Genomic DNA, 23,863 nt, shown 5'->3' on the forward strand with positions numbered 1-23,863 from the left:
CTTCTTTGTCTCTTGTAATAGTCTTTATTTTAAAGTCCATTTTTTGTGATATGAGAATTGCTACTCCAGCTTTCTTTTGGTTTCCATTTGCATGGAATATCTTTTTCCATCCCCTTACTTTCAGTCTGTATGTGTCCCTAGGTCTGAAGTGGGTCTCTTGTAGACAGCATATATATGGGTCTTGTTTTTGTATCCATTCAGCCAATCTGTGTCTTTTGGTGGGAGCATTTAGTCCATTTACATTTAAGGTAATTATCGATATGTATATTCCTATTCCCATTTTCTTCATTGTTTTGGGTTTGTTATTGTAGGTCTTTTCCTTCTCTTGTGTTTCTTGCCTAGAGAAGTTCCTCTAGCATTTGTTGTAAAGCTGGTTTGGTGGTGCTGAACTCTCTCAGCTTTTGCTTGTCTGCAAAGGTTTTGATTTCTCCATCAAATCTGAATGAGATCCTTGCTGGGTAGAGTAATCTTGGTTGCAGGTTTTTCTCCTTCATCACTTTAAATATGTCCTACCAGTCCCTTCTGGCTTGCAGAGTTTCTGCTGAAAGATCAGCTTTTAACTTTATGGGGATTCCCTTTTGTGTTATTTGTTTTTCCCTTGCTGCTTTTAATATGTTTTCTTTGTATTTAATTTTTGACAGTTTGATTAATATGTGTCTTGGCATATTTCTCCTTGGATTTATCCTGTATGGGAGTCTCTGTGCATCCTGGACTTGATTAACTATTTCCTTTCCCATATTAGGGAAGTTTTCAACTATAATCTCTTCGAATATTGTCTCAGTCCATTTCTTTTTCTCTTCTTCTGGAACCCCTATAATTTGAATGTTGTGTTTAATGTTGTCCCAGAGGTCTCTGAGACTGTCCTCATTTCTTTTCATTCTTTTTTCTTTATTCTGCTCTGCAGTAGTTATTTCCACTATTTTATCTTCCAGGTCACTTATCCGTTCTTCTGCCTCAGTTATTCTGCTATTGATCCCATCTAGAGTACTTTTAATTTCATTTATTGTGTTGTTCATCGTTGCTTGTTTCATCTTTAGTTCTTCTAGGTCCTTGTTAAATGTTTCTTGCATTTTGTCTATTGTATTTCCAGATTTTGGATCATCTTTACTATCATTATTCTGAATTCTCTTTCAGGTAGACTGCCTATTTCCTCTTCATTTGTTAGGTCCGGTGGGTTTTTATCTTGCTCCTTCGCCTGCTGTGTGTTTTTCTGTCTTCTCATTTTGCTTATCTTACTGTGGGGTCTCTTTTTTGCAGGCTGCAGGTTCGTAGTTCCCGTTGTTTTTGGTGTCTGTCCCCAGTGGCTAAAGTTGGTTCAGTGGGTTGTGTAGGCTTCCTGGTGGAGGGGACTAGTGCCTGTGTTCTGGTGGAAGAGACTGGACCTTGTCTTTCTGGTGGGCAGTTCCACGTCTGTTGGTGTGTTTTGGGTTGTCTGTGGACTTATTATGTTTTTAGGCAGCCTCTCTGCTAATGGGTGGGGTTGTGTTCTTGTCTTGCTAGTTCTTTGGCATAGGGTGTCCAGCACTATATCTTGCTGGTCATTGAGTGAAGCTGGGTGCTGGTGTTGAGATGGAGGTCTCTGGGAGATTTTCACCATTTGATATTATGTGGAGCTGGGAGGTCTCTTGTGGACCAGTGTCTTGAAGTTGGCTCTCCCACCTCAGAGGCATAGCAGTGACTCCTGACTGCAGCACCAAGAGTCTTTCATCCACACGGCTCAGAATACAAGGGAGAGAAAGTAGAAAGAAAGAAAAATAAGAAGAAAAAAAAGAAAGAAAAAAAGAAAGGAAGGAAGGAAGGAAGGAAGGAAGGAAGAAAAGGAGGGAGGGAGGAGGGAGGGAAGGAAAGAAAGATAGAAGATAAAATACAATAAAGTAAGATAAAAAATAAAGTTATTAAAATATAAAATAATTACTAAGAAAACTTTTTTTAAAGAAAAAAAAAAACGGATAGAACCCTAGGACAAATGGTGGAAGCAAAGCTATACAGACAAAATCTCACCCAGAGGCATACACACTCACAAAAAGAGGTAAAGGGGAAAGAATCATAAATCTTGCTCTCAAAGTCCACCTTCTCAATTTGGGATGATCCGTTGTCTATTCATGTATTCCACAGATGCAGGGTACATCAAGTTGATTGTGGAGCTTTAATCCGCTGCTTCTGAGGCTGCTGGGAGAGATTTCCCTTTCTCTTCTTTGTTCTCACAGCTCCCAGGGCTCAGCTTTGGATTTGGCCCCGCCTCTGCGTGGAGGTCGCTGGAGGGCGTCTGTTCTTCACTCAGACAGGACGGGGTTAAAGGAGCGGCTGCTTCGTGGACTCTGGCTTACTCAGGCCGAGGGGAGGGAGGGGTACGGAGTGCGGGGCGAGCCTGCGGTGGCAGAGGCCTGCGTGATGTTGCACCAGCCTGAGGTGCGTTCTCCAGGGGAAGTTGTCCCTGGATCCCGGGACCCTGGCAGTGGCAGGCTGCACAGGCTCCCCGGAAGGGGTGTGTGGATAGTGACCTGTGCTTGCACAGAGATTTCTTGGTGGCGGCAGCAGCAGCCTTAGTGTCTCATGCCCGTCTCTGGGGTCCGCGCTTTTAGCCGCGGCTTGCGCCAGTCTCTGGAGCTCCTTTAAGCAGCGCTCTTAATCCCCTCTCCTCGCGTAACAGGAAACAAAGAGGGAAGAAAAAGTCTCTTGCCTCTTCAGCAGGTGCAGACTTTTTCCGGACTCCCTCCCGGCTAGCCGTGGTGCACTACCCCCTTCAGGCTGTGTTTACGCAGCCAACCCCAGTCCTCTCCCTGCACTCCGACCTCTCCCTGAAGCCCGAGCCTCAGCTCCCAGCCCTGCCCGTCCCGGCGGGTGAGCAGACAAGCCTCTCGGGCTGGTGAGTACCGGTCAGCACCGATCCTCTGTGCGGGAATCTCCCCGCTTTGCCCTCCGCACCCCGGTGGCTGCGCTCTCCTCCTTGTCTCCGAAGCTTCCCCCCTCTGCCTCCCGCAGTCTCTGCCCGCAAAGGGGCTCCTAGTGTGTGGAAACATTTCCTCCTTCACGGCTCCCTCCCACTGGTGCAGGTCCCGTCCCTATCCTTTTGTCCCTGTTTATTCTTTTTTCTTTTGCCCTACCCAGGTACGTGGGGACTTTCTTGCCTTTTGGGAGGTCTGAGGTCTTCTGCCAGCGTTCAGTAGGCGTTCTGTAGGAGTTATTCCACGTGTAGATGTATTTCTTGTGTATCTGTGAGGAGGAAGGTGATCTCTGCGTCTTACTCTTCCGCCATCTTCCCCTCGTCCGATATATTTACTTTTAAGTGCTGCCAAATCAGAAAAAAAAAAAAAAGAATTACAATTAATTTACATAATATTGGAACACTTGAAAATGATTTTGTGTTTTGGCTAGGACAAATCTTTATAGTCTACCCATTTATGAATATTATTTATATGGCATGTTTAGACCATGTTGTATCGTAGAGTGCTTTTATTTAACTTCAGTTAGCTATGAGATATCACTGGGTAGATGGAGAGTATTTATTAGAGTTGAGAAGTAGATTACTGTAAAATTTCATAATTTTAGTTTTTAAACCAATAAGTGAAAAGATTGATAATAAAGGTCATTAGAAATTTCTGTGAGTTCTGTGTTTAGTTCAAGCCGTATTTTTCCTTCTTTGAGATCTCAGTAATCACACGGCAGACAGTGACTTTTAATTCCTGTTTCTTGGCATCTCACGTTCTTTTTGAGAAGTTCGGTTTGTTTTCTTTTAATCCAAGCCCACTCTTTAATAAAATGTGTTCACTGGTAAATCACAGAAGAAACAGTCATGTGTTAAAAACCCATATTTCCACTGGTTACCAGGTCCTAACAATGCTCTTACACATTGACTACATGTCTAGTTATAATGACCTTCAAATAATTGTTTCTATTCTTCATAATAATACCCCTGAGAATTTCTTCTCACTTTTGTTTATGCACAATAAACCTGACCACGTCAAATTAATTACTACACTAGTTCCTGCTCAAAGTGATCAAGTTAATTGAAGGGCACAGCATACGTTATTTTCCTTGCTGTCTATTCCCAATGAACCCTCTTACCTTTGTCTCACAATATTTCAGTAATATACTATTGCACAGAAAATCCAAGCTAGCAGATTTAATATAAATGACAGAGATTGTAACTTTCCTCAAAAGACATTTAAATATAGTATCTCTCTAAATGTGTCTATTTGTATTAACTTTCTGTTTCAATTTTAAATCAAATTATATATGGTAAGGATGTAGAGCAACTGGAACTTTCTTAAATTCCTGAAAAGAGTGAATATTGGTACAGACTCTTTGAAAAAAAAATTCTAGCCCTATCTATTTAAGCAATCATAAGTATATCTTAAGACTCAACCGTTCTATTTCTTATTAAATACTCAACAGAAATGAGAGTTTGTGTCCACCAAAAGACACATAAAGGAATATTCATAATTTTATTTGTAGTGGCCTAAAATTGTAAACAAGCAAAATATATATTACCAGTAAAATGGTAAACAAATTGATATATATTCATGAGTAATATTTCATATTCTGAAATATTATCCAGAAATAAAAAGTAATTAATAACTGACATGCACACCAATATGGGTGTATTTCACAAACATGATGTTGAGTCAAAGAAGTCAGGAATAGAAGAGTATGATTCTGTTTATGTGGATTTGTTTAAGCTAATCTGTGATTTAGATGTTAGGATTATGCTTATTCTAAGAGAAATACTTACTGGGAGAGGTCACAAGTGAACCTTCTACAATTCTGGAAGTATTCTAGTAGGGTGGTGGTTAAACAGGGGCAGTGATAGGTAAAGCTCCAGTGAGTTGTATACTTAGGATTTGTGCAATTATACATCTATAAAAACTAAAAATAAAATAAAGTATGTTGGGGATTTAAAAAAATCTATGTAACAATTAACACCTGACCATGTTAAGAAGATTCCCAAACAATCTCAATGTATAGATATAGAAAACTCCGCCAATTTGCTTTTGAAAATACTGTGGTTTGTTGTTTTGTTTTCTTTTAGTGTCCTGAATTTAAAAGGCCCAGGGATGTTGCAGTTGACTGGGTTGCTGGAAATATTTATTGGACTGACCATTCTAGAATGCACTGGTTCAGTTACTACACTACTCACTGGACCAGTCTGAGATACTCTATCAACGTAGGACAGCTGAATGGCCCCAACTGCACCAGACTCTTAACAAATATGGCTGGAGAACCCTATGCTATTGCTGTAAATCCTAAAAGAGGGTAGGTTAATGACCTGGTTATTTATATTTCTTGATATGAGTATCCATTTTTATAGATTGTCCCACCCATGCTCTGTAGTGTTGTTTCTAGAAGAGTGTTCAACGTATAATAGATTCACAAGACTTCTGAAAATCCCTCTACCCCTTCTGTACAAAAGCATGTCCTTTTCACACCAAATGGTGGTGCAAAATATATTCTTCTTCCTTAACATTTGCTACTTTATACATTTAGTGTATGTTATGTGTGCATTCAGTGTATATGTTATGTGTGCATTCAGATTAATGAAACTGATGTGAAAAACATAACCACTGTAGTTAATCTAAAATCGAATTTTTGAGACATTAAAAATAACATTAAACATGTTAAGTGTAGAATATTAGTGACGGGCTATTTCTGGTAATAAAAAATGGAGGCATATGTATAAACAAATTTAAACAATTTAACACAAATATTCCCTTTACTCGGCTTGATTTTTTCCTTTTTTACTCTCTTATTTCTTATTTATAAGCAATGACCAAAAAGGAAATAGGGAAATGTTAAATAAAACTCCTAATCACCCATAAAGTGGATCATTAGATCCTGAGTAAAAAGAGGCAACTGCTGTTTACTTACTAGAATTATGTTATGTGGTGTCTTCTAAGTGAGAAAATTATTTATGTCTGAGAAAATAGTTACTGTATCAAAAACAAAAGCATATTGATGCATCATCTATAGTAAAATGAATATTCTGTCATGATAAGAAGATAATTTCAAGTGTTAGAAATATTTTTCTTCTAAAATTTTAAGGAAATTTTCAAAATTGAACTTTGCCTATCAAGTGAGCCTATTAAACAGTGGCTCTCAAATTTTAGGGAATAGGTACGACTTTTACATTGTTGACTCCTGGGGCCCCCTCTTGGAGGTACTCACTCTGTAGGTTTAGAGTTGGGTCCAGAAATCTGCTTTTTCAGGCAATTTTCAGGGACTCTAAGGTGATTCTGATGCACAGGGTCTGAAGAGACCCTGTTTTGGGTTGTAACAGCACATTCACCAGGCTAAGCACATTCACCAGGCTAACCAACTTGACCTATCTCTTCAGGATGATGTACTGGACGATTGTTGGGGACCACTCCCACATAGAAGAAGCGGCCATGGACGGTACTCTGAGAAGAATTTTAGTACAAAAGAATTTACAGAGACCCACAGGTATGATATGTGTCCCACACAGTCTAAAATGTGAAGTAGTGTGCTAAGTGTAATAGTATTGCCTTTCTTTCTAGTTTTGTTGGCAATATAATCATTTTTACAAGCAGATAAAATAATTTATAGTATGACTTTATAAAAGTCATTAACATTTCATGTTGTACTTTCCCAACTTGAAAGTCAGGTTCTTACCATACTGCTGGTGATATTATGGGGATATTATTTGACAATTACCTAAGTTATAAGGCTATAAGTAGGATTTCACCTGCATGAAATTTTGACAGTTTATAGCATTGTGTTAGGGTGTTTTTACAGCTATGTGTTAATGATATTGAGATAGATGGTAATATTCCTAGAGGATGAGAGACTAAATGGATAGACAGGTGGGAACATATAAACAACTTTTGTGAAAGACACTCACAGCTCTTTTCAATCTGGCTTTAATCTCCCTTCCAGCCATGTCATCTAAACTACCAGTCTACACTCTCTGTACTTCCAGGACTGTTCAGGAGCTCAGGTCTTTTTTCTGCATTCCTGTTCTTTCTCCTATGCCATTTTCCTCCCAGATCCCTCATCTAGAATGCCCTTCCAACTTTTGTGTACCTAGAGGAATCTTACCAGTCTTGTAAGGTCTAAGTTTAGTACTTCCTCATAAAATATTTTCATACTGCAGAAGCCTCAGAGACTTTTGTGCCATCCCCCACCCCCTCCCACTACATCCCCATCAAAAAGGACACAATACATTGTCTATAGCATATGTTATTTTGCAATTAGGCTTAGCATACGTTATTTAACAATTAGGCTTTCTATAGCATATGTTATTTAACAATATAAAGTTGAAACTTTATATTTGGTACTTATATTTTTATTACTTTTAATGTGCCTTATGCCTTTTCCTCCAAGTAGATTGTTTTTACTCTTATAGGAAGGAACAATCATTGGAATTTAGTTTATTTATGTAGGTGTGTCTCAATTCAGTGATTTAACAAATACTAATTGAACACTCACCTGGTGACAGAAATTGTTCCAGATGCTGAAGAAATAAGTTCCTGCCCTTGTGAAGAGAGTTCCAATTCTCAGGAAACTTACTTTCCTGTATAGGATAGAATATGTAGGATACATCATGTCAGGTAATTATAAAAGCTATATAGAAAACAAAATATAAGAGATGGGCAGTTATGGGAAGGTACTATTTTAGTTATGATTATCAAAGTAGTCATCTCTAGAAAGGTGATATTTGAGAAGATGACTGAATAAAGAGAGATAGCAAACTATGTGATTATGTGAAGAAAGAGCTTTCCAAGTAGACAGAATGGCAAGTTATGAGTTAGGAAGGAACTTAGCATGTGTAAGAAACAGCAGTAATGTTAGGACAGTTGGCGCTCCGTATCCATGGTAGGTTGAATTTACTGAACCCACAGATACCGAGGGCTGACTATAATATGCCATTTTATATAAAGGACTTGAGCGTTTGCAGGTTTTGGTATTCGTGGGGGATCCTATAACCAATCCCCTGCAGACACCAAGGGATGGCTGTATGCCTAGAAGCATATGATCAACTCGGGAGAATAGTAGATGTGAGAGTGACAAGGTGACCAAAGTCAGATCATCCAGGACCTAGAACACACTGATAAGGACTGGATTCTATTCTAGCTTTAAGGGAAGCAAGCCACTGGGGATTTTGAGGAAAGTGGCATGATCTGCTCAAACACTATTTTATTTTTTAAAGAACTTTGTACTTCTTTTTCTTAACTTTTTTATTTTTAACTAATTTTAGACTTTTATTCAGTAGAAAGGTTGGACAATTGATTTAAAAAAAGCTTCTCTGACGTTAACATCTTACATAGCCATAGTATACATAACATTATTTTCATTTTAAAAAATGACTCAGGAAGCAATGTATAGAATTGCCTGTCTGAGGGTTCTTATGAGGGAATCTGAGACAGGCATTCTTGGGAAATTTATTTATGAAGGGAGTGTTATTTCCTTGCTGTCATGTGTTGTAGTTGTGGACATGACCAACATAAGTCAATCAGATGGAGATATCTCACAGGAAATTGGAGATTTTAGTTCTGGAGCTCAAAGCAGAACTAGAAACTTAGTTCAGAGAACTGGCAATAGAAATCCGATGATTTAAAGTTGCTGGATTTAAGATAGACAAGGGAGGAGAAAACAGAGGCTTCTTAGGGTAGAAATGTGTGAGATGCTTATATTCAGAAGAGTCAGGATCAAAAATAAAGACTACAGAGGTGTTTGAGCAATAGGAGCAAAGCAACAGAATTCAGTGCCATAATAGCTGACAGAAAAGTTTCAAAAGGAAGATGGTATACCCTATTGGGCATAGCATAGTGTATTAGACAGAAGAAATATGGAGTCCTAGAAAGAGTATAAGCCTTCCATTTATATAGGCTTGAGTTAAAATTGCACAACCTGCATAAACTTTTCAGCACCGATGTTCTTATTTGTAAAATGCATATGATAATATTTACCTTACAGAGAATTTATAACAATTCATTTATATCAGAAGTTAACACCAATGTAAATTGATTAGTATAATTTCTTGAATACCTAAGAGACTAAGAATAATTATAGAAATAATATGCCACGTCCTAGAGCCTTGCATTTGTACCTTGCCCACCATAACTCCATAACCCGAATTTTATTTTTTTTGATGGCATCTGGCCTGTGAATGTATTTCCTTTTTTTTTTGAATTTTATTTTATTTTATTTTTATACAGCAGGTTCTTATTAGTTATCTATTTTATACATATTAGTATATATATGTCCAACACAATCTCCCAATTCATCCCACCAATACCACTGCCCCCCCTACTTTCCCCTCTTGGTGTCCATACATTTGTTCTCTACCTCTGTGTCTCTATTTCTGCCTACAGACTGGTTCATCTGTATCATTATTCTAGATTCCACATCTATACGTTAATATACAATCTTTGTTTTTCTCTTTCGGACTTACTTCACTCTGTATGACAGTCTCTAGGTCCATCCACGTCTCTACAAATGACCCAATTTTGTTCCTTTTTATGGCTGAGTAATATTCCATTGTATATATGTACCACATCTTCTTTATCCATTCGTCTATCAGTGGACGTTTAGCTTGCTTCCATGACCTGGCTATTGTAAATAGTGCTGTAATGAACATTGGGGTGCATGTGTCTGTTTGAATTATGGTTTTCTCTGGGTATATGCCCAGAGGTGGGATTGCTGGGTCATATAGTAATTCTACTTTTAGTTTTTTAAGGAATCCCCATATTGTTATCCATAGTGGCTGTATCAATTTACATTCCCACCAACAGTACAAGAGGGTTCCTTTATCTCCACACCCTCTCCAGCATTTGTTGTTTGTAGATTTTCTGATGATACCCATTCTAACCAGTATCAGGTGATTGTAGTTTTGATTTGCATTTCTCTAATAATTAGTGATGTTGAGCAGCTTTTCATGTGCCTCTTGGCCATCTGTATGTCTTCTTTGGAGAAATGTCTGTTTAGGTCTTCTGCGCATTTTTTGATTGGGTTGTTTGTTTTTTTAATATTGAGCTGCATGAGTTGTTTATATATTTTGGCAATTCATCCTTTGTCCATTGATTCGTTTGCAAATGTTTTCTCCCATTCTAAGTGTTGTCTTTTCATCTTGTTTATAGTTCCCTTTGCTGTGCAAAGGCTTGTAAGTTTCATTAGGTCCCATTTGTTTATTTTTGTTTTTATTTCCATTTCTCTAGAAGGTGGGTCAAAAAAGATCTTGCTGTGATTTATGTCAGAGAGTGTTCTTCCTATGTTTTCCTCTAAGAGTTTTATGGTGTCTGGTCTTACATTTAGGACTTTAATCCATTTTGAGTTTATTTTTGTGTATGGTGTTAGGGAGTGTTGTAATTTCATTCTTTTACATGTAGCTGTCCAGTTTTCCCAGCACCACTTATTGAAGAGACTGTCTTTTCTCCATTGTATATTCTTGCCTCCTTTATCAAAGATAAGGTGACCATAGGTGCATGGGTTTATCTCTGGGCTTTCTATCCTGTTCCATTGATCTATACTTCTATTTTTGTGCCAGTACCATACTGTCTTGATTACTGTAGCTTTGTAGTATAGTCTGAAGTCAGGGAGCTTGATTCCTCCAATTCCATTTTTTCCCCTCAAGATTGCTTTGGCTATTTGGGGTCTTTTGTGTCTCCATACAAATTGTGAAATATTTTGTTCTAGTTCTGTAAAACATGCCATTGGTAATTTCATAGGGACTGCATTGAATCTGTAGATTGCTTTGGGTAGTATAGTCATTTTCACAACATTGGTTCTTCCAATCCAAGAGCATGGTATATCTCTCCATCTTTTTGTGTTACCTTTGATTTCTTTCATCAGGGTCATAGTTTTCTGAGTACAGCTCTTTTACCTCCTTAGGTAGGTTTATTCCTAGGTGTTTTATTCCTTTTGTTGCAATGGTGAATGGGATTGTTTCCTTAATTTCTCTTTCTGATCTTTCGTTGTTAGTGTGTAGGAATGCAAGAGATTTCTGTGCATTAATTTTGTATCCTGCAACCTTACCAAATTCATTGATTAGCTCTAGTAATTTTCTGCTGGCATCTTTAGAATTCTCTACATATAGTATCATGTCATCTGCAAACAGTGACAGTTTTACTTCTTCTCTTCCAATTTGTATTCTTTTATATCTTTTTCTTCTCTGATTGCCATGGCTAGGACTTCCAAAGCTATGTTGAATAATAGTGGTGAGACTGGACATCATGTCTTGTTCCTGATCTTACAAGGAATGTTTTCAGTTTTTCACCAATGAGAGTGATGTTTGCTGTGGGTTTGTCATATATGGCCTTTCTTATGTTGAGGTAGGTTCGCTCTATGCCCACTTTCTGGAGAGTTTTTATCATAAATGGGTGTTTAATTTTGTCAAAAGCTTTTTCTGCGTCTATTAAGATGATCATATGGTTTTTATTCTTCCCTTTGTTAATATGGTGTATTGCATTAATTGATTTTCATATATTGAAGAATCCTTGCATTCCTGGGATAAATCCCACTTGATGAAGATGTATGACACTTTTAATGTGTTGTTGGATTCTGTTTGCTAGTATTTTGTGGATTTTTGCATCTATATTCATTTTTCTATATTAGTCTGTAATTTTCTTTTTTTGCAGTGTCTTTGATTTTGGTATCAGGGTGATGGTGGCTTCGTAGAATGAGTTTGGGAGTGTTCCTTCCTCTGCAATTTTTTGGAAGAGTTTGAGAGGTTGGGTGTTAGCTCTTCTGTAAATGTTTGATAGACTTCACCTGTGAAGCCATCTGGTCCTGGACTTTTGTTTGTTGGAAGATTTTTAATCACAGTTTCAATTTCAGTGCTTGTGATTGGTCTGTTCACATTTTTTATTTCTTCCTGGTTCAGTCTTGGAAGGCTATACCTTTCTAAGAATTTGTCCATTTCTCCAGGTTGTCCATTTTACTGGCGTAGAGTTGCTTGTAGTAGTCTCTTAGGATGCTTTGTATTTCTGCAGTGTCCGTTGTAACCTCCTTTTTCATTTCTAATTTTATTGATTTGAATCCTCTCTGTCTTTTTCTTGATGAGTCTGGCTAAAGGTTTATCAATTTTGTTTATCTTCTCAAAGAACCAGATTTTAGTTTTATTGATCTTTGCTATTGTTTTCTTTGTTTCTACTTCATTTATTTCTGCTCTGATCTTTATGATTTCTTTCCTTCTACTAACTTTGAGTTTTGCTTGTTCTTCTTTCTCTAGTTCCTTTAGGTGTAAGGTTAGGTTGTTTATTTGAGATTTTTCTTGTTTCTTGAGGTAGGATTTCATTGCTATAAACTTTCCTCTTAAAAATGCTTTTGTTGCATCACATAGGTTTTGGATTGTCATGTTTTCATTGTCATTTGTCTCTATGTATTTTTTGATTTCCTCTTTGATTTCTTCAGTGATCTCTTGGTAATTTAGTAACATATGGTTTAGCCTCCATGTGTTTGTGTATTTTACATTTTTTTTCCCTTCAACTGATTTCTAATCTCATAGTGTTGTGGTCAGAAAAGATTCTTGCTATGATTTCAATTTTCTTAAATTTACTGAGGCCTGATTTGTGGGCTAAGATGTGATCTATCCTGGAGAATGTTCTGTGTGCACTTGAGAAAAAAGTGTAATCTGCTGTTTTCAGATGGAATGTCCTATAAATATCAATTAATCTGTCGGGTCTATTGTGTCATTTAAAGGTTGTGTTTCCTTATTAATGTTCTGTCTGGATTATCTGTCCCTTGGTGTAAGTGAGGTGTTCCCCACTATTATTGTGTTACTATTTATTTCCTCTTTTATAGCTTGTTACCATTTACCTTATGTGTTGAGGTGCTTCTATGTTGGGTACATATATAGTTATAAATCTTATATCTTCTTCTTGGATTGATCCCTTGATCATTATGTAGTGTCCTTCCTTGTCTCTTGTTACATTCTTTATTTTAATGTCTATTTTACCTGCTATGAGTATTGCTACTCCAGCTCTCTTTTGATTTCCATTTGCTTGGAGTATCTTTTTCCATGCCCTCACTTTCAGTGTGTATGTGTCCCTAGGTCTGAATTGGGTCTCTTGTAGACAGCATATATATGGGTCTTGTTTTTGTATCCATTCAGTGAGCCTGTGTCTTTTGGTTGGAGCATTTAATCCATTCATATTTAAGATGATTACTGATATGTATTTTCCCATTACCATTTTCTTAAGTGTTTTGGGTTTGTTTTTTAGGTCCTTTTCTTCTCTTGTGTTTCAACCTTGGAGAAGTTCTTTTAGCATTTGTTGTAGAGCTGGTTTGGTGTTGCTGAATTCTCTTAGATTTTGCTTGTCTGTAAAGCTTTTGATTTCTTCATCATATCTGAATGAGATCCTTGCTTGGTAGAGTAATCTTGGTTGTAGATTTTTCCCTTTCATCACTTTAAATATATCGTGCCACTCCCTTCTGGCTTGTAGAGTTTCTGCTGAGAAATCAGCTGTTAACCTTTTGATAGTTCCCTTGTATGTTATTTGTCATTTTTCCCTTGTTGCTTTTAGTAATTTTTCTTTGTCTTAAATTTTTGTCAGTTTGATTACTATGTGTCTCGGCATGTTCCTCCTTGGGTTTACCCTGCCTGGGACTCGCTGCGCTCCCTGGACTTGGGTGGCTATTTTCTTTCCCATTTTCGGGAAGTTTCAACTATAATTGCTTCAAGTATTTTCTTGGGTCCTTTCTTTCTCTCTTCTCTTCCTGGGACTCCTATAATGGGAATGTTGGTGTGTTTAATGTTGTCCCAGAGGTCTCTTAGGCTGTCTTCATTTCTTTTCATTCTTTTTTCTTTATTCTGTTCTGCAGCAGTGAATTCCACCATTCTGTCATCCAGGTAACTTATCTGTTCTTCTGCCTCAGTTATTCTGCTATTGATTCCTTCTAGTGTGTTTTTCACTTCAGTTATTATATTGTTCATCTGTTTGTTTGGTCTTTAATTCTTCTAGGTCTTTGTTAAACATTTCTTGCATCTTCTTGATCTTTGCCTCAATTCTTTTTCCAAGGTCTTGCATCATCTTCCCTTTCATTATTTTGAATTCTTTTTCTGGAAAGTTGCCTATCTCCACTTCATTTGGTCATTTTTCTGGGGTTTTATCTTGTTCCTTCATCTGTTACCTAGTTCTCTGCCTTTTCATTTTGTCTGTCTTTCTGTGAATGTGGTTTTCGTTCCACAGGCTTCAGGATTGTAGTTCTTCTTGCTTCTGCTGTCTGCCCTCTGGTGGATGAGGCTATCTAAGAGACTTATGCAAGCTTCCTGATGGGAGGGACTGGTGGTGGGTAGAGCTGGGTGTTATTCTGGTGGGCAGAGGTCAGTAAAACTTTAATCCACTTGTCTGCTGATGGGTGGGGCTGAGTCCCCTCCCTGTTTTTTTTTGGCCTGAGGCAACCCAGCACTGGAGCCTACAGGCTCTTTGGTGCTCTGGGAGGGCTCCCACCAAGGAGTATTTCCCAGAACTTCTGCTGCCAGTGTCCTTGTTCCCACGGTGAGCTACAGCCGCCCCCCCCCGCCTCTGCAGGAGACCCTCCAACACTAGCAGGTAGGTGTGGTTCAGTCTCATATTGGTTCACTACTCCTTCCTGCTGGGACCTGATGCTCACACTACTTTGTGTGTTCCCTCCAAGAGTGGAGTCTCTGTTTCCCCCAGTCCTGTCAAAGTCCTGTAATCAAATCCTGCTAGCCCTCAAAGTGTGATTCTCTGGGAATTCCTCCTCCCATTGCCGGACCCCCAGGTTGGGAAGACTGATGTGAAGCTCAGAACCTTCACTCAGTGGGTGTACTTCTGTGATATAATTGTTCTCCAGTTTGTAAGTCACCCACCCAGCAGTTATGGGATTTGATTTTGTTGTGATTGCTCCCCACCTACCATTTCATTGCAGCTTCTCCTATGTCTTTGGATGTGGGGTATCTTTTTTGGTGAGTTCCAGTGTCTTCCTGTCGATGATTGTTCAGCAGTTAGTTGTCCTGTGAATGTATTTCTACTGCCAGTCCTATAGTGCTGAGTGGCTCACAGGTGCAATTCTAGTTTTAAGGGGACAAATTATTATTTTTATCCACATTTAAAAGTGTCATTTAGTATATTTTGTTAATTTGATTAATTTTCTCATTGTATATCAATTAGAATTCTGTAAGATTTAAAAAGTCCACACACCACATGTAAAAATTTATTGCTTTATTTCATGCTGACCTGCTTAATAAGTGAATTTCTTAATATTGGAAATACTAGTCTTATATAATTAGGCAGGATTTTTTTCCATCAAGCAGAAACATCACTCAGTGTTGTCTTTATCTTTAATAACTCTTAAGTATGGCATGCCAAATGTTATTGATATACAAATGAGTCAAAAACAAATCTCAGAAGATTTTTAGGAAATAATAGATAATTTCGATTTTATAAATAGCACATTACTAGAAAGTAACAATGAAAAGCTGGCAGTTAGTCATTCTGCATCTATATACATATATGCATGTTATATGTGGGAGGACGTGCACTTACGTAAATATATTCTATAAGATATCCTTACATGGATGTACATTCATTGCTCACGTCTTCCTAGAAACATCTTAGACTTACCTATATTCTCTCTTTTGTTGGTGTATGTTTATAAATATTTGACCTGACTCCAAAGTTATTATAGGAAATCAGTAACTATAATAATGCCTCTGTTTCCCTCCATGTGTAACATCTTGTTCTTTACGTTTGGGGTTTAAAGGAAATTCTGTCTTTCCTGATGCATCCATGAATGACTGTGCACTAGGATGCAGTACATTTGGTTATACTCTGTACTTCAATAGAGTGAAGGTGATATCGGCATTATGAACAGCAATAGGAATAGATAGAAAATTGTCTCTGTCCCTTTATATAGCCTCTGTGCATTCTAGGGTTGGAATTGTACTGATCGGATAGTTAGCCCACCACCCAGACAGCCCTGTATTTGCTCACCACCAGCACTGCCATTGCCTCCTTTCCAAACTCATGAGAATACCTCAATTTTCTGGGCTTTGAAAGCACTCGTTATCTCCAAACTTGGTACTCCATAATCTACTGCTTTAATGATATAGTAGATCATTGACTCCTTAATGTATAATCTATGTGCCCAGCAAGACCATAACAGGTTAAACCAAAACCATAATGGATATTCTTGTTATATCCCCTGTAGAATGTTATAGTGCCTGTAATTAGTATGTGCTTAAGACTAATTATATGTTGAATGAATGAAGAGATGAATGCGTGCAATTTTTAACACTCTAACCCATGGTATGGTATTAAGATCTCTTTTAACAAATGGCACACTTCGTTTTGTTAGGCCGTATATTAAATATAAGAAGCATAATCTATATTCTGATTCAATCAATTGTGTGGTGGTTGAGTAGGACGCTCCATGAGAGCAGGAACATGATCATCTGTTTTATTCTTTGCTACATACTAGTACCTGGCAGTGTATGGTGCAAGAGAGTTGCCTTAAAATTTGTATTGAGTTAGTGAATTCTGTGTCAGATAAGGATACTTTCCAGTTTTCCCTGCAGTAGAAGGGCATGTAGAATTACATGAGTCTGATTTAAATACCATATTATTTGATATCCAGAAGCTTATTTATGTTACCTTTCCCTCCTCTCAAATCGTGGCAATTTCTGAGAGAATAAACAAGTACACACTGGCCCTGGACCAGTCGTAATTATTTGATTCACTCAGTAAATTCCTTGTCATTGAACAACAAAAGATCTCTAATTAAATGAAATAGATAAAAACTTAAGGACTATTTTGCAATTCCTTGATACATTATTTTACTAACATTCATAAGTAGATATGTGTGTGTGCATGTATGGTGTGTGTGTGTGTGTGTGTGTGTATATATATATATCTATATATTACATATATTACAACTTTAATGTAGTTCGGAATCTAAGACCCTATGTAGGCAACCTATCTCAAAAAATACTTTTAACAATTTTTTAAAAATAAATTTGACATAGTGGTAAGTATTTTTAGTTTTTTGGACCCCTCTTATACCTCTTAAATCAAGAATAGGGTAGTGCACACCTGTTGGGTGTTACTACCTTACAAATCTTGACTTTCCTTTAACACAAAATGTATAAAATCTTTTCCTCTCTTTCTGAAAACATAGTGATTTTAATTTATTTCTCTCTCCAAGTTTTCTCTCTTAAATATCACATTGGTACTGTGGTCATTTCTCATAAGATTTTTTTACCATTTTCTTTCTTCTTTTTAGTTCATAGTGGAAATAGGGGAACTAGTGGGAAGATCTTGGAAAATTTCAGAGTTCAACAAAAGTTAGATTCAAAAATCCCTAAAATGTAACAGTAGTCTTGATATCATGGGAGATGTTTAGAAAATGAATACACAATTAGGGTCATTATCATGTGCTCCTAAAACTTACTGAGACTTTATCTTTCATAACACTTCCAAACTGTGATTCCATTATGCTTGATTAGAACAAGTATGACATTTTATTTTAAATTTTCTATACTTACACCAACTTGGTTCCAAATATTCACCATTCCCAGTTCAGATAAGAATAACTTTCCTGGGAATTGATTTTTCCCCCATTTTATTATTGCTTCTTTGTTAAAGACAAAAAACAGATGTGATATTTTTATATAGAAATGAACTTGTTCTTTCATATAAACTTGACTCATCTCTATAACAAAAAAGTAAGTTGACTCCTTTTTTAACTTTTTAATTTAAAAGACTATCTGTTTTATTAAAAGGCTTAAGGAAAAATCAAAATCATTGATTTGTGGATGTGGGGGAATATAAATCCCACTCATCCAGAAGCTTTGTTATATAATTTTTATCTAGATGTAATTCAATCCAAAATAGTATGGTATGGGACTGGAGATGATGAAGATGTTTGTCTAAAGCCTAGACTAACAATGCAATGTATGACATGTTTGAGAAATTTTTACTGCTGCTGAATCTGAGGAAACAATATTGGTAATTAAATTAGATTACACACCCATTGTCTTCTTCTTTTATATGATTAACAAATTTAATATTCAAATGTAGAGACGCATTATGCTGGGAACAGCTTTTTTAAAAAAAAAGCTCCTCCCTTGCACCATACGCTGCCAGGTACTAGTATGTAGTATTGTATTACACTGGTGAGAGAGAAAGAAAAGCGTTTTCAATCTTTCTGAGATAACCTTTTTGAAACAGAATGGCGGCAGCAGGAAGCTGGATGGTTTTATGGTTCATGTTACCCATAATTATACATGAAGAAACAAAAACCTAATTCCCAGCATAACTCCAAATAACAAATTAATCATTGAGCAGAAACTAGTAAAACATGGGCCACTTGTTTTAATTGTTAACTCATTTCTCAGAGGCTGATTGGGCATAGAACATCTTTATATTTTACTTGAGGAGAAATATTTATATTTAGTTTGATTACATTTGGGATAGATCTACACACTGAACTGAAGAATTATTCCCAAATGAAATGAAGCATGATATGCTTTCATTTTGATTGTTAATCTTGGCGCATCTACACAGGAATACAATTAGTGTAAACTCGAAAATACTTTTCATTCAGTTGCCTTGCCATTGAGAGGTACCTCGGTTTTTTTATTGAATGAGCTGATTCAGAAAGCTCTTTAGCATTCAGATGCCAAAGGTATTTTGATTGCATTGTACTATCAAAGTATGTCATATCTAAAGACTAGCTATGTCGTAAAAATTGAATATCTATAGCAGTGAGGATTTGTTATATAATTCATATGTCATAGATCTTACTCTTCTATACTGAATGAAGTTTACTTAAGGTATTATATGTGTTGATATTTGCGCAAGAAGACACCGGCTAGACTCCAATCACATTATGAAATACAAAATAAAAAGTTGAATAAATAGCAAAACATGATTTTTTACTACATATTATGTTAGTCCATTGGTATTCACTAACAGATACTGATGATATAAAGAAGGACAAACAGTCTCAGAGCAAATTAATGATTAGACTAAAAAAATAGAGTGAAAAATTTAAGTATCAATACAACTAGAACCTTAATTAAGAAATTTACTATTCATTCTTCCCTACTATAAACATCAATCTTTAGTCAATTTATACTTCAGCCTGCACACAGGTGTTTCATAACACTATAGACTAATTCCAAGTGGATGAAAATATCTTATGATTAAGCCCATGAACCTTTTATATTCTGAGAAATGCACCTTTATGAAAAGATTCAAAATATAACTAATTACACTGAATTATTTTAAATAATGGTTGGGTAAGTGATTTAAATGATGAAAGTATCATGGGAAATTCTTTTAGAAAATAACCATAATTAAGAAAGCAGTGTAGAAAGGAAAGATATCTAGGGTGGCTTTCCCTATGTGAAGTAAGATTTTTTTGCCACAGTTTATTAAATAAATTCTATGTAATCTATACACATGTATTTCAGATAGGGATTAAGCTATTTCTGTTTTTCTGATTTTTGCACTACTGTGATATAGACTGAGTAATTTCTAAGATGTCTGAAGAAAAATGTCAATTATAATAAGACATTAAAAGAGCAGAAACATAATTTTAAATAATCTCAAATGTATTGCTGTTATTTGTCTGTGTGTATTGATTTTGCAGGTCTGGCCGTGGATCATTTCAGTGAACGGATATACTGGGCCGACCTTGAGCTCTCTGTTATTGGCAGCGTTCTATATGACGGCTCTGATTCAGTAATCTCTGTCAGCAGCAAACAAGGTTTGTGAAGTGCTCTTGTTTTTGCTTTTAATTATCACTGAAAGTATTAAATAATGATACATAAATATAATATGAAAGCTTTACATTCTGTATTTCCTCAAATTCTCTCTCTTTTCAACTTATAGCTCTTACTGTTCCTTACAATTTTCATTCTTACTAGAATAACAAAGAGGCCAGGCCAGAAGAACTTCTTGACTCTAGAACAAACGTGGTCCATTGCTACCCGGATTCAAAAAATATTCATTCTGTTTGTTGCTTCCGTGGATGTTCTGTTCTGAGCAGAACACTTCAAGTAATCGAGATTAGTGCCTGTGAACGCTAATTTTTATTTCAAATTGCAGTGATAAGTAGGAAATGAGTTATTGTATATAGTAAAACATCATAGTAAAAATTATTATTTTAGGTAGTTGATAAGGATATTCTCATCCATGTGAAAAGCAACATGTAAAAATGACAACTTACCTCTCACACAAGTGACTGCAGAATCTACATGTGCTCTTCTTTTGTGGCACCCTTTTATATCTCCATCTCTGTGTCTACCTCCTATTTTTTACTCTCATTTTTGACTCCTTTCTGTGTCTCACACTTTTTTTGCCTGGCAATCTCAGTTCTTTCTGATGAAACTAATTGATTTCCCTTCTGTTCTTCTTTCCCTTTCCTACCAAAACTGCTTACCTATTTAACACCAATTGTTCACAATATATACTTGAGGTTTTTATATTTACATATTTTATTTACTGAATATTGCTTTGCTTCCTTTTTTTTTTTAAACAAAATCAGAGAAGTTTCAAGAAAAATAATTGCATTGAACTTTCACTGTGTCTTTACTGGAAGTGTGTGTTTTTTGTATGTAGGTTCCATAACCCTAGATGGAAAAAAATTCCGTATTCACATAAATGATTGCAAAAATTTACCTGTTTTAGCTTAAGTGTACATTTTACTGTTTCAAGGAACATTGAAGGAAAATATATGTTAAAAGGCATTTTATGTTTTACAACCTTTAGATAATAAGTGAAATATAAATGTTATATTACTTGTTTAAATTTCAGTACCAAAAGTTATATTTCTTATAAATTCTCTCAAATAATAGCCATTTTGTAAAATATGAAAAATTGTTATTATTATTACTATTCTTCTCAGCCATACTAGTCATATGTATGATTACCATTTGCCAATTTGTTTTCTTAACCCCATTTCTAAAACAGATAATAGTAATGCCAAATTTTGGAGGAGGATTTTACTGTTTAAAATCAGTTCATGATTGATTGATAAAATTGTCATTCAGGTAATCTAATTTGACCATTAATTTTATACAGAACACAAAATGATAATTTTGTAAATTCCTGGTTTTGAGCAATGGATAACTTTGGCCTGTAGGCTTTTTGTTGTTGTTGTTTGCAAACTGTACAGCAGAAAATATTACTGTGTATAATATGTCCCCCAGCCAATGCTTTGTGTTGGTGATGATGATTAAAGTGATGATGGAAGTGTTTTTTATGTTCTGAGTGACAAGTTTAATATCTCACATATTTCTACTGCTAATAAATTAATCCTAACAATGTTACAGCTAATATTAAAAACATTCTAATTCTGAAAGGTTTTTTATGAACAGGAATAATATTTTCTATATGATCTTGGATGAACTTAGTTTTCTTAAGTCTGAGTATTTATATTGCACCCCTTACAACTGCATTTTTTAAAAATTCTAGGCTTGTTACATCCACACAGGATTGATGTCTTCGAAGATTATATATATGGAGCAGGACCTAAAAATGGTGTATTTCGAGTACAAAAATTTGGCCATGGTTCAGTAGAGTACCTAGCTTTAGATGTCGATAAAACAAAAGGTGTTTTGATTTCTCATCGCTATAAACAACTAGACTGTAAGTATAATATTTTATACTATTATCTATATTGACAAAGTTTCTTTCTTATGACTCTCAAAATAAAGTATTTTTAAATTCTTAACTCTATTCATGGCTTAACCCCAATAAGTTAAGTTCACTTTAATTTTGGTATAACCAGACTTTTCAAATTACCAAAGACAAGAAATAAATAATGCAATAGTTGCTATTTTTGCAAAAACAGGTATGAAAATTTCAGGATTTGTTTGTATTTTCTTGCAATTAGAATTAACTTTGTTATAAAAATTTGTCTCTTATTTTGTGTTTTTCTAAATTCTTAATAAAACTTTGTGGGTCGATAGATAAACCACGCAAGTAAGGAAATTTGTCATTAGCCTTTTTCACTCTCTGATAACCAAGTAAAAATCATAGCTTTAACATTTCATCTTTAAAGGTATCTGAGGAGAATGTTCCCAAAGGTTGTATTTTCTCTCATGGTTTATGACTTTTATTGTTACTTTCTCTCCTAGAAAAAAATAGGTAAATAATTGACATAGTTATTTTGAAAGATGTGTTTCCAACAAAGCCATAAAAAATATCGAAGAACAAAGGAATAAAATGTGGCTGAAACGCTAATGATCTGTGTTTATGTATGAGTTCACCCTTCAAAAAACTTTCAGATTTACTTATAACTATTCTTTATGGCAAATAAAAAGGAATTGGGCTTCCCTGGTGGCGCAGTGGTTGAGAGTCCGCCTTCTGATGCAGAGGACACGGGTTCGTGCCCCGGTCCGGGAGGATCCCACATGCTGTGGAGCGGCTGGGCCCGTGAGCCATGGCCGCTGGGCCTGTGCGTCCGGAGCCTGTGCTCCGCAACGGGAGAGGCCACAACAGTGAGAGGCCCGCGTACCGCAAAAAGAAAAAAAAAAAAGGGATTTAATCTCATTTGGTATGATGGTCTGGAAAGGTAGCAACTGATATTTACCAAATCAGTTTTGGAAACAGATTAAAACAACATATATTCCCCTAAAACCTTCCTGAAATTCTATTCAGTGTTTTGCTACTCTTTGCTAATGATCTGACACATATGGTTCCAAGGTTAATATGAGGATATTCCCTCTCATCCTCTAGTTCTGTTTGATTCATATTCATAGTCAAATATCTCCACCATCATAAAAAATAAATTAATAAAAGTCTGCCCTAAGTATAATAGGTGTTTGATTACTGGTTCTTACAGAATGAAAGCCACTTTCATAGTCACCATTTCACTGCCTAGATACCATTTCTGTTTCATTCTAATGACAGATCCTGCATGGAAAGCCACGCAACAGCTGTGGCTGCAGAGGATACTGATTGGATAGAAATATAGACAAAAGTAAATGTGGTACCCATTTATCCATGCACACAAACTCCTATCTGATGGAAAGCATACCATATTAAACATGTTTTTAGGGAAAAAAGCCATGTTTTGTTTGTGTTCTGACAGACAACTACATATGGATTTTAAGCCTTTGTAAATACCAGGGGGGAGCTGTTTCTGTTTGTTAAACCAGTTTTGAAACTACCTAAATTTGCCAAAGGAAAAGTGACAAAGTATGTGCTTGAATAATTTCTTCTCCCTCATGGGAAATGTAAAGTAGGGTAAGGTTTCTATTAATGTTGAATGTTGGGTAGTAATTTCTTTTCATCTATAAAGGAGAATTGGAATATTGAAATAAGATACTCCCAGTAAAAATTTGATGTTATTTCTTTTCAACATTGCTAATTCATCATTTCACCTTATTGAATTTTATGTTTTTGAAACCTATTGTATTTATAATTATGTGTTTCTTTTTTCTTTTGTTTTGTTTTGATCAGTACCCAATCCATGCTCGGATCTAGCATGTGAATTCCTCTGTTTGCTGAATCCTTCTGGGGCCACCTGTGTGTGCCCAGAAGGAAAATATTTGATTAATGGCACCTGCAATGATGACAGCCTGTTAGGTAGGTAAACTTCATTATTCTGTAAGTAATGAATTACTGTATACAGTAAATGTTCACAACTACTGAAACTGAGCAGTATTAGCTACTCAGTCATCACTGATATTTCCATGATATCACTGGTTCTTGAATGCCTGTGTAAACTATTCTTTTCTCTGATGATGACTTCCCATCAATGCTTTCTACATTTGTTCACAAAGCTGCATTGAGCACTTACTGTGCATCGAAGACTAGATTAAGAACTTTGAAGTCACACACAGAATCAAGAGACCTGTTTATATAGCTCCTGTATCAGTAAAGATAATGATATTTCTGAGGGTGCCATTCTGCTATTAGTTTAAACCCAACTC

The 23,863-nt window shown here is 36.1% G+C and overlaps 1 protein-coding gene across 1 annotated transcript in view; it reads left to right on the plus strand.

Moving 5' to 3' along the window:
- Positions 1 to 23,863, plus strand: part of LRP1B (LDL receptor related protein 1B) — a 1,467,083-nt gene that overhangs the window by 1,351,424 nt on the left and 91,796 nt on the right. Inside the window, exons 76-80 of the mRNA XM_027078335.1 lie at positions 5,030 to 5,253; positions 6,332 to 6,438; positions 19,573 to 19,689; positions 21,399 to 21,572; positions 23,391 to 23,516. Coding sequence (XP_026934136.1) covers positions 5,030 to 5,253; positions 6,332 to 6,438; positions 19,573 to 19,689; positions 21,399 to 21,572; positions 23,391 to 23,516 — 748 coding nt within the window. The remainder of the gene's footprint in view (positions 1 to 5,029; positions 5,254 to 6,331; positions 6,439 to 19,572; positions 19,690 to 21,398; positions 21,573 to 23,390; positions 23,517 to 23,863) is intronic.

The sequence above is a fragment of the Aethalodelphis obliquidens genome, unplaced genomic scaffold, assembly GCF_003676395.1.
Source record: "Aethalodelphis obliquidens isolate GAN/ISIS:26980383/991018 unplaced genomic scaffold, ASM367639v1 scaffold2, whole genome shotgun sequence".
Taxonomy (NCBI): Eukaryota; Metazoa; Chordata; class Mammalia; order Artiodactyla; family Delphinidae; genus Aethalodelphis; species Aethalodelphis obliquidens.